General features: G+C 43.0%; 1 protein-coding gene across 1 annotated transcript in view; it reads left to right on the forward strand.

Annotated features, from left to right (window-relative positions):
- Positions 1-17019, forward strand: part of frmd3 (FERM domain containing 3) — a 202122-nt gene that overhangs the window by 175551 nt on the left and 9552 nt on the right. Inside the window, exons 12-14 of the mRNA XM_078215399.1 lie at positions 2741-2809; positions 4898-5019; positions 11601-11612. Of these exons, the coding sequence (XP_078071525.1) occupies positions 2741-2809; positions 4898-5019; positions 11601-11612 (203 nt within the window). The remainder of the gene's footprint in view (positions 1-2740; positions 2810-4897; positions 5020-11600; positions 11613-17019) is intronic.

Genomic DNA, 17019 nt, shown 5'->3' on the forward strand with positions numbered 1-17019 from the left:
GAGTGGCCTGGGAGTGAGGGGTTTTGGAGGGTATGTGCCCAATCTTGAAACTGGTCCAATAATGAAGGTGCCACACTCCCAACGCGCTCTTGCCCGAGGCCTGGGCAGGATGGGCTGTTGGGCTTTAAGCCCCATCCCAGAACCCCTCCTTTTGCTTGTCTCAAAATTGAAGCCAGCACAGGAAAAGGTTATTAGTGGATATTAATTGGCAACTTAAGGGCCTCAATTGGGGCAAGGGCCCATGTCTTGTAAAATTGCAATGTTATGTTTTCTGTATACTTTTATAGCCGAAATCCTGCCCCCATTCATGGCGGAGGAATCTTACTGTCCTGCCAATGGCACACCCCCACTGCTGGTTTCCCAGCATTGAGGGGTGCATTCAACAGAAAACCCCATTGACAATGGTGGGATTATAAAGTTCTGCTGCCAGTGAGCGGCACGCTGCCTCCCGCCACTGTGAAGCGCACAATGGAGAGGGAGAAAAATCCTGCCTTATACATCTGATTTAACTCAGAGCAGTACAAAGGTGATAGTAATTATAAATCTACAACAGGTTTACTTACAGCACTTTAAAACGATTACAGGATTTCTGCCAGAATCCATGTCAGGCTTCCAGAACTTCCTTATGATGTCAGTTACTTAAGCTCGCTACCTCCACCCACAGGCTTAAGCAATCAAGCACAGTGAACATAGATCAGTGAATTGACTAACATAATCAAATACAGATTAATCAAACCATTGAACGTTGAGGGGGCAATTCTCCCAAAAAAATTCTAAGTGTCGAATTCACGTAGAAACTGGAGTAAATCCTGCTTTTTTTTTCAGTGGGATTTTCAAAATGAATCTCCCACACTCTGTGCTCTGCAGAGTGCACTAGGGTGAATCTCGTGAAAAATCAGTGGACGGAGCCTATTCCCACTGAAGAGGCGGGCAGCATAGCGCTGAACAATCACTGCGCGTGTGCCGATCTGTCAGTGCCAAGATCAGTGCATGCACAGTAGCCCTGCACTGCTGACTTCCCGATCGCTAGCCAGCTTAACTGCTGGCCCCCCGAACACGTCCAGGCCAGCCCCGAGCCCCCCCACCCTGACAGGCTGACCCACCCCGATTGCCAGCCCCGATCACTGGCCTCCCTCCTTCTGTCATCCCTCCCTCTGTCATCACCGAATGTAGAGTGGCAGCGGGAACCTCACCTCCACCGTTGCCTGGTGGGCAGTGCCAAGGTGCTTCCTGGGTATTACCACTTTGCCCTTTGGGCAGTGCCGGGGGGGCAGGCTGGTACTGCCAAGCTGGCAATGCCCGGGGGGGGCATCCCCCCCCATGTCCCCGACCTCCTGGGGGGGCCTCGATGGCCTCCCTTCAGCAGGGTTGGGCCACCAACAAGTGGGGAGCTGTTGTAAACCCCGCTGGAGTGAACCACTCCTGGTGGGCCCAGAGGCTTCAATAAATAAATTATGCAATTCTGTGCCAAGTTCTGGAGACTTACAGAGGCCATGGTGCCCAGCAGGGAGGCCGCTAAACGATCTCTGCTCGAGTCTCTGCCAAAGCAGCACAGCAGGCTGGGAGAATCATATCCTACACCTTTTCCTCTTAAATAATTACCTTATCTTAAATCAACAAGATCCCCACTTGAGCTTTGCAGCAGAATGTATCTGCAACCTTGTGCTCTGGAACGTTTGTGCAATGCTGGTTTAACATTAGTTGTGTGCCTGGTTTTAGGAACTGTACTTAAAAAAAAAATTACAGGCACTTGGGGAGGTTTGAGCTAATTCATGAGAGCTAGCACAGATTTGTAACAGGCTGATTTGTTTCACTAAACAAATTGAATTTCTTGGTGAAGTAACAGAGGAGATTGGTGAAGGGAATGCTGTGGATGTTGTCTACATGGATTTTAACAAAGCACTTGCTAAAACACCTAATAAAAAACTGTTTAACAAAATTGAGGTTAATGTCATCTTGGACAAACATCTGACTTAAATTCAGAAAACAGTGAGTGGGGGAAATCGTTGAAGATAGTAGACCGTGGTCTTCCCCAAGGGTCAATGCTAGAATCACCACTCCTTCTGGTATTTATAAATGACTTGGATATTGGAATGCAGAGCAAAATTTCAAAATTTTCAGATAATACCAAACTTGGAGAGTGGCAAATAGTGAGAATGACACAAATTGCCTCCAACTTGATACAGGTCAGCTACAGGGTGGGCAGACAATTGGCAGATGGAATTGAATACAGAGAAGTGTGAGGTGATGCCTTTTGGCAGAAGGGATAGGGAAACCAACAGCCAGTGTTCTTGAATGCTATACAGAGACCATTATTATAATGTGTGGATGAATGGATATCAGGTGAGGAAAGGATGCTTGTTGCTCACCACTCTCCCCCTGCCCCGTCACCCCACCCAACCCCCGGGGAAATTACTGTGGGGGCTAACAGATGAAGAATAACTCATTGGGAGAAGCATCAGTGCGGGTTAGTGCTTCCAGTAAAGATGAAGAGGAAATGTAAATAAAATTGCTAATAATTTGAAATCCTGCTTGAACATTTGTGGCTGTTTGAATACAAAATAGTTGAAAGTAAGATGAGGGGATTGGAGGACTCGTTCTTCAAGTGGTTTTGTTTAGGAACGCCCTTGGAGGACATCTTTTACACTGTATCGGATTTCTGAAAATCTTTGGTAAATGTCATTATTTTCAAAAAAAGAAAATAGATATTTACACAAAATAATATTCTTGTTGATTGTAGTGGGAGAGTTGCGAAAGAAGTTATAGAAGCAAGCACCAAAATTCAGCGCACCCCTCCTGAAGTTCACAGGTAAGAACAACATGCTACACATTTATACCTCTCTTTATTACAAAGCAGTCCATTGCCTGGAGTGAGATTTAATTCCGGAAATACTTCGCATTAGAAACAAAATCTTTAACTTGTTTAAATTTCATTTCATCAGGAATCATTTGAGGAAAAGCTGAGATTTGCTTCCTTTCAGGTTATTTTCCTCCCTCAAACATTTCTTGGATATCCCTTTGCCATTCAGTTAGCTTGGCTAACAGGTTTGCGTCGATGTCGGCCTGAATCTGGGAATTATGAAGTGTACTACAATGCATGGTCTGCAGCAGTTCAGGAAGGCAGCTCACCACCACTTTCTCAAGGGCAAAGAGGGATGAGCAATAAATACTGATCTGGCCAGCAACACCCACATCCCATAAACAAATTAAAAAAGATGGCTGGCAGTCTGCCCACGCTTAGACCAATTGAAACCCTTTTACCTGCTGTGGATGGACAATTGGCAAAACATGCGATCTTCCCAGGGGTTCATGGGGAAGTTGGGGGCAGATTTCCCCTGGTCATGCACCCTTGGCCCACAGAGGACCCCCCAGCAGGAAGGACCACCCCACTGGAAGAACCCCAACCCTGCCCTTTCGATTAGCCTCCTCTGCCTCACCAAATCTGCCCTGACCCTATTTAGCTGCACTCTAGACCTACTCCATCATTGCTTGTCCAGGAACTGTTGCAGTCTCAGTAGTGGCCAGCACTTCTGGTGGTGTTGCTGTCACTGAAGAGTGGCCAGCCCTTTTTGATCAGCAGTTCTTGGGAGACAGCATATCCTGCCTCAGAGGGGCAATGACTGCAGGCAATTAACTGCCCAAGCAATGTATAATTGAGCCAAGACTTCGAGGCCAGTGGAGACAGACTTGCCCCTGATTCTGTGGGTGGGGCTACTGCCTCCAAATAAAGTCCAGGCCACAGGTTCCTGCCACCCTTCAATTTCAACAGTGGTTGATGAATCTCACAACTAAGTCTAATCTGGTTAGTGCTGGGCTTTCACAAATACTTGTGAGCCTGCAGTGATCACTGACTAACAATAAGAACATGAATTCTGGCTGAATTATTGCTTCTACCAAACTTTGTGGCAATTGAAGTTCCTAAACTGCAATAATAATAGAAATTGGCTATCTCTTCCGAGACAAGGGATGGAATCCGAATCATCCTACTCCTTGTGGGTAAATAAAGGTAAAGTTGCCACAGTCCCACATGACTATAGTCTGCTCTTGCCTTTGAGGGGAGAGCTGGCTGGTGGTGATTTAACCTGAATATCATCACACCTCAGGCAAGGGGCATGGTTGAATAAACTCAGTCAGTACAGGAATTGAGCCTGCACTGTTGGCTTCGCTCTGTATCACAAACCAGCTGTCCAGCCAACTGAGCTAACCTATGTGGGGCATTTACCCACTCATTATTAGAAGAGATGAAAAAGAGGTCATATTTTTGAATACATATTTTAATTTATATTTGGTTCTATCCTTGCTGTAATGTATGTTTTTCTCTCACCAATTGTCCTCACTCCTCTCTTTCCCTGAAACTGGACCTAGTATTCTGTCCAAGTGGCCATTATTCACGTGTTTGTCTTGTTAATGAGTGTTGGAAGGCTATTCAATCAGAGCACAACATTAACAAGTCTGAACTGAAAACAACAAGTGCTGGAAAAATTCAGCAGGTCTGGCAGCATCTGTGGAGAGAGAGAATCAGAGTTAACATTTCGAGTCCAAATGACTGTTCTTTGGAACCCTCATAAAGATGTTATTATTTCAGATCTCCAGCATCCACATTAACAAAACTGATCCTGTTCTCATCCAACACGCAGGAAAAGTACCCTTTCAGTAGGTGCCTTTGAACCCTGGCCAAGTGATGTTTGCCATTCTTAATTTCAGATTAAACATTTTGAAAAGTCAAAAAATAGAACCTGTTGTAGTTACTGTAAATATAAGACATAAGACAGTTTGCAAACAACACCGAGCCTATCTAAGAAGGTGAAAATGATCACTTTGAGTAAATCACCTATTTTTAATTTCTTGTTATTTTGCTGAGTGGTGTCGCAATTGATTCTGCCATCAACCTTTTTAGGTCCACACTTGCCCAGAGCCGAAGTTACCATTCCTTATCCAAGCAGTTGATAACGAGCGCTGAGACAACAAAATCATGCCTTCCATCCCCCGATGAATCTGAGGAGCAATCGGCCATGGATGGTGAGAAATCATATCTACTCTCAACTTGATCAAGTTTTTCAATTCAAGAGCTGATAGATAACCTCTGTAGATTAAAAATGAGTTCAAAGTCAGACGCTTATCATCTTAAAGCTCTAATTTTATTTAATATTTGAAAAAGCAGTGTTCAGATTGGCAACATCACATGCCTACATTTGATTCAAATTAAGGTAACCTTTATGAGACACTATCACAGGGGCTGATCTCCATCAATCACACCTTTTAGTAAGGTATCAGCAATGGAAAGTTGTCAGAATCGTTAAAAATTATGAACAAGCAGAAAAAAATGAAATATAACAAATGCTCTGTGAATTTGTGATAAATACAAATGTAATCTCACTCCTCAAATCTCCCTGTAATCAGTTCCACTCTATTACTTCTGCTGGTTTCATACAGTCACATTGCTCAAGACAAATAAGTTTATTTATTTCAAGTCAGAGTGAAGATCCCTTGGGTTGAAGTTCGCGACTCAGACTAAAGCATTGTGTAAAATTGCTGCAGCAGTTTTTAAGGAACAGTGGACAATAATTGAGAAGTTCCCTTAATCTCTTAATGGGCAGAGCATTAAAGAAGAAATTGTTGGAGCTTGTAACAAAGGCAATGTAATAATTATTGGAGAGTTTAATGTTCATATAGACAAGTAAAATCAAAGTATGGTCTAGAAAATGCGTTTGTAAAATATTTTGTGTTAATTTCTTGGAGCAATATGTTGTGGAGCTATTAGGGATAAGGCTATTTTAGATCTGGTATTGTATAATGAAGCAGGGTTAGTTAGTAATTTCATAGTAAAAGAGCCTCTGAGAAATAGTGATCAAAATACACTGATTCCATGTTAAGTTTGATATACTCTCATCACAAACAAAAATCTTAAACTTACACAAAGCCAATTATATTAATATGAGGGGCAAACTGGCTAAAGTTAATTGGATAAATAGAATAAAAGGTATGGAGGTAAATGAATAGTGGAAGATATTTAAAGAAATGATTCCAAATATTCAGCAAAAATACATTTCCATTGAAAAACAAAAACTCAGCAAGAAATGCCCATCTGTGGTTAAGGATAGTATTAGATTGAAAAAAGGCACTTACAATCTTGCAAAATACATTAGCAAGTCTGAGGATTACTCATGTTTCATAAATCAGCAAAGGGTCACTAAAGAGTTGATAAAAGAGGCAAAAGAGAATATGAGAATAAACCAGGCAGAAAGATAAAAACAGATTGAAGTGCTTTTATAAGTGTATCAGGAGGCAAATGGAATGTTATCAATTATTGAAAGGTGAATGAAATATAAATGTAAGGATGTTTTGCTACTATTGTGCAGTGTTGGTGAGGCCACATCTGGATTACTGTGTACAAAATGGTCTCCTTATTTAAGAAAGAAGCAATTTAGAGACGGGTCACTTGATTGATATCTGGGATGAGGAGGTTATCTGATGAGAAAAAGTTGGACAGGCTGGACCTGTATCCATTGGAGTTTAGAAGAATGAGAGGCAATCTTATTGAGACATGCAAGATCCTGAGGGGACTTGACAGGGTGGATGTTGAAAGGATGTTTCCTCTTGTGGGAGAGACTAGAACTGGGAACGCAGTTTAAAAATAAAAGGTTTCCCATTTAAGATTGAGATGAGGAAAATTTTTTCTTTGCCTGCAATCAGATCAGCATGGTGGAGTGGCTTGAGTGGCTGAATGGTCTATTCCTGCTCCTGATTCGTATCTTTGTTTGTCTGTTCGTTTAAAAGGAAAACAATAGCTAAAATAACAAACAAACAACAACAAAGCGACAAAGATTTCCATCAGAGGCCCAGCAATTTCATCTCTCGTCTCCCTGAGCAGTCGAAGATAGATGCCATCAGGCCCTGGGGCTTTGTCAGTTTTAATGTTCCCTAAAAAACCTAACACTTCCTCTCTTGTAATGGAGATTTTCTCTAACGGGTCAACACCTCCCTCCGAGACACTCCCGGTTAACACGCCCCTCTCCTTTGTGAATACCGATGCAAAGTATTCATTTAGGATCTCCCCTATTCCCTTGGGTTCTAAGCATAATTCTAAGCATTATTGGTTCCAATAAGCATCGGTTCCTTGGAAACAAGGCAGGAGAAATTATCATAGAGAATGAGGAAATAGCAGAGACAATGAACAAATATTCTGTCTGTCTTCACAGTAAAAAAACACAAGTTTCATACCAGAAATTGACAGTAACCTAGGGGCTTAAAAATAGTGAGGAAGTTAGGGAAATTATCATCAGCAAAGAACTAAAATAGAGAAATTTAAGGCACTAAGATCTGTCAAATCCCTGGGAACTGATGACCTATAACTCAGGATTCTAAAAAAGATAGTTGCAGAGGGAGTGGATGTGCAAATTCCTTAGATTTGGAAATGGTCTCATCAGATCGGAAGTTGGCAACTTTTCATGACAGGAGGGAGTGAGAAAACTGAACCACAGGCCAGTTAGCCTGACATCAGCCATTGGAAAAGTGATGGAAACCTTAATAATGCATTTAGAAGAACAAAATGATTGGAACAAGTCAACATGGTTTTACTAAAGGAAAATTCTTTTGACAAATTTATTTGAGGTTTTTGAGAATGCAACTGGTAGGGAAAATAAAGGAGAACCAATAAACGTATTATACTTGGATTTCCAAAATGCATTTGATAAGGTGCCACAGAAAAAGTTAATAGATAAGTTAAATACTCATGGAGTTGGGGGTAATGGCATGGATTGAGTACTGATCAATGAGCAGGAAGCAGCGAATGGGCATAAACAGTGGTTTTTTAAATTGGCAGGCAATGAATAGTGGAGTGCTACAAGGATCTGTGCTGGGGTCTCAACTATTTACAATCTGTATTAATGTCTTGGATGAAGAGACAGAGAGTAAACTAGCTAAGTTTACCAATGATACAAAACTAGGTGGAAAGTTAAACTGTGGGGAAGATGTGGAAAGGTTACAATGAAATATAGACAGGTTAAGTGAGTGGGTAACAAGATGGCAGATGGTGTATAATTTAGGGAAATGCGTGGTCATAAAATGAGAAAAGCAGAATGTATTTAAAATGTGAGAAACTTTGTAAGATTGATTTTCAAAGAGACTTGTGTGTTCTGGCATAAGGAACATCGAAAGTTAGCATGTGGGTACAGCAAGCAACTTGGAAGACAAATGCCATGTTAGCCTTTATTGCAAGGGGATTAGAGCACAGGAATCAAGAAGTTCTGCCACAATTGAACAGGGTTTTGGTGAGACCACATCTGGAATACTATGTGCAGTTTTAGTCTCCATGTTTAAGAAAGGATATCCTTGCATTGGGGTCGGTACAGCAAAGCATCATTAAATTGGATCCTGGGATGAAGGAGTTGCCCTATGATGAGAGGCTTTGTAAATTGGGCCTATATTCTCCTGGAGTTTATAAGAATGAGTATTGATCTCATTGAAGCATACAAGATTATAGGGGCTTGATAGGGTGGACACTAATAGATTGTGTTATAATTCAGGTCAGAAACTCCAAAGTGTTCCATGAAGTCCGCCGGGATAATAAGTTTTGCACTTTGAATTTGGTTAGGGTGAGCATGAGATATTTCACTTCAGGTATGATTCAACTGACCCACTAAGGAGCTTTTATCAAACTAAGTCTGTTTAAGAATACAGTTCACATTTATAGAAAGAAAATTGGCAATAACTTTTGCGAATTACAAACAAGGGAAAAAAACAACCATGATGTTGTATAAACCTTAACAGCTAAACACCAACGAAACAAATCCCACAAACAAAACCTTTGCCACAGGTTGAATACATAAAATATGAATGCTCGCATGATGCTGGAACTTAGACCTTTGGATGGAGAATTGAAACTCTGACTTCCTAACCTTATACTTCTAACAGCCCTCTGGATATACACCCAGAACAGCTTGAAGTCAGAACAGCTTCCCAAAGCACCACAGAACGAGAGACTCTCGGCAAGTCAACCACCAACAGCAGATTTTCTACTCCAGGCAGGCCAGGAACCTTACTTCCAGCTAACAGCAGAACTTCCAAAACCAGGGAGAGAAAGAGAGAAACACTGCTTTCCAGCTTGATGTCCAACCCCTTCTAAACTAAAACTGAAAATGAATCTTTAGATTATTTCTTGGGGAGGAACCACCTGATTTTGACTTGTTAATCAATCTTCCCTCTCACAATGCAGGGTCATAAAAGATCCTAGAGTAAAAATCAACAAAACCCCATTGAAGTAGCAATAAAAGGACTTCTAGCAGCCAGCCAGTGCCATAAGAAAAAAAACTGAAGCTGTGATAGCTGCAGAGAACATGATTTTAAAACATTCCTCAAAGTACACTAACGTCACAATTGTTCCTGCTGGTTGGGATATTTAAAACACAGGCACAGTCTCAAGTTAGGGAGCTGATTATTTAGGACTGAGAGGAGGAGAAATTACTTCACTCAAAGGGTTGTGAACCTTTGGAATTCTCTATCCTAGAGCATTATGGATGCTCCATCATGGAAAACATCCAAGGCTGAAATAGATAGATCTTTGGCCTCTCAGAGAATCAAGGGATACGGGAAGGGGGCAGGAAAATGGAATTGAAACCAGTCAAGCTCATATTGAATGGCAGAGCAGGCTCAATGGGCCATGTGATCTACTCCTATTTCTTGTGTTCGTAGACTGAAGGAAACAGAGATGAGGACAATACTGGTGAATGACCAGGGTGGAAGATGTTATTAAAGATAAGGGTATCAGAGGTAGAGATGAGGATCTGATTAAGCACAATGGTAGCTGCAGAAATGTCATAGGGAATGTTTGGTGGAGGGTTAATGGGGGAGGGGGGGCAGTTAGTGAAGGTCAAAGGATAGTCTAAAGTGTACTTGTAAGTGACTTGAGGGAGAGATTTCTCAAGGGATGGCAACAGAAAGTAGTGGTGTTGGGAGTGCGGAAGGAAGATGTGTGAGGATTATGCGGAATGGCTTCGGGTGAGCTTATTTTTGATTGACACAATGGCAGTGGAAAGGTCTCATGAGATGGCAAGATTGAGGGGATGACTATAGATATTGGTAGGGGTGTTTAAACGGAGGGAGAGATTAAGGAAAGATATGACGGCAGTGAACTGAGGAGAGATGGCATGATGAAATGGAGGTTGATAACACAAAGATGAGGTATCTGATGAATAGTGTAGAAAACATTGAAATTATCTTGGTGAGAAACTTGATACGGTATTTGGGTGGGGGTACTTGGGTAGGCAATGGTATATGTGGTTTCAAAAGAGGTGAAAGACAGTGAGCAATGTGAAATTTTCAAACTAGTAGAATTTGCCAGAGGTGCCTGTTGGGGTTCAAGAGAGACCAAAAAACAGATAAAATCCAAAAGAATTCAGGTGAGATTTCTTGATGGGGAGATTAGGCACAAGATGCTGCTCAGTGGACATGGAAGGCCAGTTAGCTTAATATTCAAGGATGATTATGGTGGATGGAATGGGATGCTTGGATTTGTGAGGATGATTGACCTAAAGACTGATTCTGTACAGCTTACATGTAGATTTAAAGCATTTTGTGGACAGAAACATACTTAACCAGTTGGTATTCAAGAAAGTCTCTCTGAGTTGTAAAGATACAATAATGAAAGTAAAAGCTACATTTCCTTTTAATCTTATCACCTTGATACCGACCTATACCAGTCTGGCTACTCATTGATGCAAACTTAGACTGCTTCTCAGTGCCCTTTGGTGGCTGGAGCTTGCAATTACAAGCAGCTACAACCTTTTCTGGTATGGATTCTTCAAGTAAAATTTTAATCTGTTCTTTCAGCCGTTAATTTCTGTGACATTTAATAATGAAAAATCCCATTGCAGTGCCACCCATAAATGTAACACATGCTATCAAAAGGTGACAATTTAATAGAGATATTCCCTGTACCGATAGTACCGATGGGCATATGATTCTATAACATGAAGCATTTCAGGCATCTTGAAATGGAATGCTGCAATTATAATGTGCCAGCATTCTCCAGTCCCGTCACTGGAATTCTCCAGTCTCGCGGCTGGGATTCTTCAGTCCCACTGCAGTGAATGAAGTTTTGGCAGAGTGACAAATTCTCCATTCTTGCTGACAGCACTGGTATGAGACCGGAGAATTTCAGCCTACATAACTGGACAATCTCTGACTGTGTTGAAAACATACAGTGAAGACCAGTGAGTAAAGAGGGAGGAAAAGGGGGCAAATATTAGAGAGAGGGCGTGGAGAAGCCAAAGGATGGGACAGAGGGGGGGAAAAAAGAGAAAGATAAGCAAGAGAGGAAGCCCGAGTGAAGGGAGAGAGGAATGTAATTTTCAAAAAGAAGGGAGAGAGGGGAGAGATGGTAAGGAAGAAAAGAGGGAAACCAGCCACCAGGAGAGGGGAATGAAAAATCATTTATCATCTCTGCTATTCCTTTATCCTCCATGGGGAGATTTATTTTATCATCTCTCATTGGCCCAATACCCATTTGGGGTGATTGTCCCTTTAAGGGCAACACATTAGAGTAATGGTCACCTGGTCTGGGTGACCAATTCGGACTCAGTGTGGAATCACCCCGGAGTGAGAAGGACTCCCAGGTAGAAACATTTTGGGAGCTAACTACAGCCAGGTGACTACTGTACAATTATTTGTAAGTGACTTGAGGGAGAGATTTCTCAAGGGATGGCAACAGAAAGTAGTGGTGTTGGGAGTGCGGAAGGGAGATGTGTGAGGATTATGCGGAATGGCTTAGGGTGAGCTTATTTTTGATTGACACAATGGCAGTGGAAAGATCTCATGAGATGGCAAGATTGAGGGGATGACTATAGATATTGGTAGGGGTGTTTAAACGGAGGGAGAGATTAAGGGAAGATATGACGGCAGTGAACTGAGGAGAGATGGCATGATGAAATGGACGTTGATAACACAAAGATGAGATATCTGATGAATAGTGTAGAAAACATTGAAATTATCTTGGTGAGAAACTTGATACGGTATTTGGGTGGCAGTACTTCATTGGTGAACACAAAAGTTGTGAAAATGCATATTTACACCATTCTTTAATAATCCTTTCGTTTGTATATTTATAATATCATTTACTATTTTCCTTTGTTATCAGACATTAATTTTCATACTTCCTGTAAAGATTTTTGTTACTTGTGCTCGATATTCTCTCAGGTACAGTGTCACATTAATCTTTTGAGAATCCATGCACAAAACATCCATTTCATCTCCTTAATCGATGTACTTCATTATTTCCTCGGAGAACTCAATTAGATTAACCGATGCAATTTTCCCATTTCAGATCCATATTGGCTATTAGTTAACCCTTAACCGTTAGGATTTAATTGCCCTAATCATGCAGAGGGCACCTTTTACTTTTACCCACTATGCAGTGAAATAATAACATGATCCAGGGATCCTAACAGAGATTGCTTTCTTCACACACCAGCTACTGGATTATTGCATGTGGCATTACGTCCACCCTCCTGTTTTTACTGAAAGCAGACGGAACAGTACCTGGTTTAGACAATGTACAATTTCAAACCAACAATTGGTTTATTTTACATAAAGTACATTGCTCAAACCGTTATAGTGTTTGTCAATGAAAACAGTCAATTTCCTGTAGTTCCGGATGATGAAATAGTAATAAAGATATCGATGGTGATTCTCCCAGCCTGCTGCGTGCTGTCCTAGCAGTGCAGCGGGCTGGGAGACATAAGTGGAGGCTGTTGAGCGGGCTCCTCGCCGAGCGCCACAACCTCCGCATAACTCCGGCCGCTGGAATTGTGGCATCATCAGCTCTGCGCTGGAAATTGGCGTGGAGCTGATTAGAATATGTAAACCCAGTTTTACATCCCATTAGCAGGCCTGGGACTGAAGCGTTTAGTTGGTGGTGGGGGCGGTCCCGCTGCCACTCTGCATTTGGGATCAGTAAGAAGTTTAACAACACCAGGTTAAAGTCCAACAGGTTTATTTGGTAGCAAAAGCCACACAAGCTTTCGGAGCTCCAAGCTCCTTCTTCAGGTGAGTGGGAATTCTGTTCACAAACAGGGCATATAAAGACAGAGACTCAATTCACATGAATAATGGTTGGAATGCGAATACTTACAGCTAATCAAGTCTTTAAGAAACAAAACAATGTGAGTGGAGAGAGCATCAAGACAGACTAAAAAGATGTGTATTGTCTCCAGACAGGACAGCCAGTGAAACTCTGCAGGTCCACGCAACTGTGGGAGTTACAAATAGTGTGACATGAACCCAATATCCCGGTTGAGGCCGTCCTCGTGTGTGCGGAACTTGGCTATCAGTTTCTGCTCAGCGACTCTGCGCTGTCGTGTGTTGCGAAGGCCGCCTTGGAGAACGCTTACCCGAATATCAGAGGCCGAATGCCCGTGACCGCTGAAGTGCTCCCCAACAGGAAGAGAACAGTCTTGCCTGGTGACTGTCGAGCGGTGTTCATTCATCCGTTGTCGCAGCGTCTGCATAGTTTCCCCAATGTACCATGCCTCGGGACATCCTTTCCTGCAGCGTATCAGGTAGACAACGTTGGCCGAGTTGCAAGAGTATGTACCGTGTATCTGGTGGATGGTGTTCTCACGTGAGATGATGGCATCCGTGTCGATGATCCGGCACGTCTTGCAGAGGTTGCTGTGGCAGGGTTGTGTGGTGTCGTGGTCACTGTTCTCCTGAAGGCTGGGTAGTTTGCTGCGGACAATGGTCTGTTTGAGGTTGTGCGGTTGTTTGAAGGCAAGAAGTGGGGGTGTGAGGATGGCCTTGGCGAGATGTTCGTCGTCTTCAATGACATGTTGAAGGCTCCGGAGGAGATGCCGTAGCTTCTCTGCTCCGGGGAAGTACTGAATGGCGCAGAGTCACTGAGCAGAAACTGATAGCCAAGTTCCGCACACACGAGGACGGCCTCAACCGGGATATTGGGTTCATGTCACACTATCTGTAACCCCCACAGTTGCCTGGACCTGCAGAGTTTCACTGGCTGTCTTGTCTGGAGACAATACACATCTTTTTAGCCTGTCTTGATGCTCTCTCCACTCACATTGTTTTGTTTCTTAAAGACTTGATTAGCTGTAAGTATTCGCATTCCAACCATTATTCATGTGAATTGAGTCTGTGTCTTTATATGCCCTGTTTGTGAACAGAATTCCCACTCACCTGAAGAAGGGGCTTGGAGCTCCGAAAGCTTGTGTGGCTTTTGCTACCAAATAAACCTGTTGGACTTTAACCTGGTGTTGTTAAACTTCTTACTGTGTTTACCCCAGTCCAACGCTGGCATCTCCACATTTGGGATCAGTGACAGAGGGAGGGTGAACAGCAATCAGGGCTGGCCATCAGAGTGGGGTGGGGGGAGGAGAGGTCGGGACTGGGGGACTCAGGGGGTCGGGACTGCCAAAGGGTGGGGGGTGGGGGGGGGTGGGGGGTGATCAGGAGATCGGGACTGCTGGGGGTGGGGGGGGGGGGGGTGATCAGTGTGGGGAAAGGTGGGAAAGGGGGTCGGGGCTCGCCCGGAGACATCCGAAAGGCCAGGGATTGGGGAGTGTGGGGGGTCGGAGGGATAGCGATGCGGGGTCGCGGGGCTGGCCAGTGATCAAGCTGGCCAGCAATTAGGAGGCTGGCATTACTGCGCATGCACAGATCTCCACTATCCGCCATGGGGGTTAGAAAATGCAGGTGAGCCTCTCCCCCCTCCTCAAGCTTTGAACTACACTATAGCCCAAGCCCAAACTGGGACCAAAGAGCTGCATTCCAGAGGTGAGTTGAGAGTGACTATCCCTTGATATCAGGGCAATATTGGACTAACTGTGGAATCAAGGAGACCCAGCAAAATTTAAGTTGAGGCACAATTGAAGTTGGTTGTAGTTGTTGGAGGTCAATCATCTGAGCCCCAGGATATTATTGCAGGGGTTCCTCAAGACTGTGTTCTAGGCCCAAGCATCTTCAGCTGCTTCATCAATGACCTTCCCACCATCAAGGCCAGAAGTGGAGATAATTGCTGATAATTGCACAATGTTCTGTACCATTTGAGATGACTCAGATGCTGATGTGCCTCAGGCAGCAGGACCAGGACAACATTTAGGCTTGTGCTGATAAGTGGCAAATATTTAAAGATACACTCACTGAGCACTTGTGAGAGTTCAGCAACCTTCTTCCAACTTCATCCAAGTCTTGATTCAGTACCCCTTTTCCCACTGTCTTTTCATCATGTGTTTGGAGGGTCACCTGCTCATCTGGCAAACACAGGATATCTCTCCTTATTTTCACCTTTCTCGCCAGCATGTCTACTGCAGCATCTGGAAACCCAAGTCCCCACCTTCTCCCATGATCAGCTAATCTTCCCCCATTCCCAGGTTGCAAAATGACTCGCAGCACTTGTTTCAACCAACAATGCAATTCCCCTTTATGACTTTTGGACTAGCTTTACACAGTGCAAGCTAATAACAGTCTTGAGCCCCCTGCTGATGCTTGAATAGTGCAGTGAGCACTGGTTGCATGCATGAATCATTATAATTAGGCAACACAAGATTGGATCCCACCTACGTTACACTTGAAGAGCGCAGGCTTGTCGCCCATCATGTTCTCTGCATGTGTTTTCAGGACTAACCAATTTAATTCCCATTTCACCTAGCTGCTCTTCCTGCCATTCACCAAATCTGTAATTATCTCACAACTAGTAATCTTATAGCTTCCTGCAGTGCCCCAAACCATGTCAAGAGGCTCTATTAATTATGCAGAGTATCTAGTTTCTTTCATCTTCAACCTAGTTCTTTGTAGATTCAACAATTAGTTCAAAGGGACTCATCTTGATATATATGAAGCATTTAAACTCCATCCATTTGATAGTTTACTTGAGTCAGTGAGGTCATAAAATGAGTGATGCTTTCGCTTCGATGTTTAAGAACTCTGGTCAAATATCCATACTCTCAAATTGTCTGACACCAATTCTGAAATCTGTCCCTTTCTAGTCCTAATTGGTACATCTTCTTTTTGCCTTCCTGGACTTAAATGTTTTCCCTCTGTATTTTATGTACTGTACTCTTTTTTTTAGCCGATGAAGTATTATGTGCCTCGGCTTAAGCCTTATTTTAACTTTTCTACTCATTTAAGAAACTCTGCTTTTGTAACACTTCTTTTGCTTTTTGAAATCCATATGGGGTAAATTTTCCAATCCCATCCATCGCAGGAATTGCCACGGACTGGATGGAAAATTTGACAGAGCATTGAAAGATCTTTTGAGCTAAGGTGGGAATTTCCGGTCTTGGGCGGATGGGACTGAAAAGTCCTGCCCACAATGTGTACCCTAACCATCTCCAATTTGAAAGTTTTTGATGTTTGCCCATTATTTTACCTGCCAATTTTCCTTTCCAATTTATCTGGCCTTGTTCTCTTTTCATATTTGTATTTCTAGTTTTTCCTTCCAGTCAAGCACTTCTTGCTTTTGAATGTTTCAACTCCTTTTCAATTTCTAGTTGTACTCTCAGGCAGATGTGTTCAAAAGTAGCTGGTTGCTTGTTATACATACAGATAGCCTAGGATTATTGAGTATGAGAAGCCATTTCAAAGAATCAGATTGATCTGGGGCTTGAATTGATGGCAAGACCAGGTTGCAACAGGCTTTGGCCCTTTTTTTGGTTGATGAAATATTCTGACCGGTGGCATTAGATGTCATAAGGGACAGGACTGGTGGGATGCATCAACTTCCAGAAATACCGTCAATACCATATAATTTACACCCCACATGTGCATCAGGGCAACATCTTGATGGAATGGGGACCACAATGCAAGTCCCTTGAGAGTGACTCTACCAGTTCACTTGGTGTAAATGATCCAGTTTATGGGAGGGAGTGGATTCACTGGCCTCGTGTAGCATGTTTCTCATGGTAGGAGGTGGTGGGACCTTTTGGTCCTGCTGCTGTCAATGGGATTTCTCACTGATTGCACCCCACACCACCCAGAAACGCATGGTAGGGGTGTGCTGTCAGCGGGACCAGA

This window comes from Mustelus asterias, chromosome 6 (assembly GCF_964213995.1).
Source record: "Mustelus asterias chromosome 6, sMusAst1.hap1.1, whole genome shotgun sequence".
Classification (NCBI taxonomy): Eukaryota; Metazoa; Chordata; class Chondrichthyes; order Carcharhiniformes; family Triakidae; genus Mustelus; species Mustelus asterias.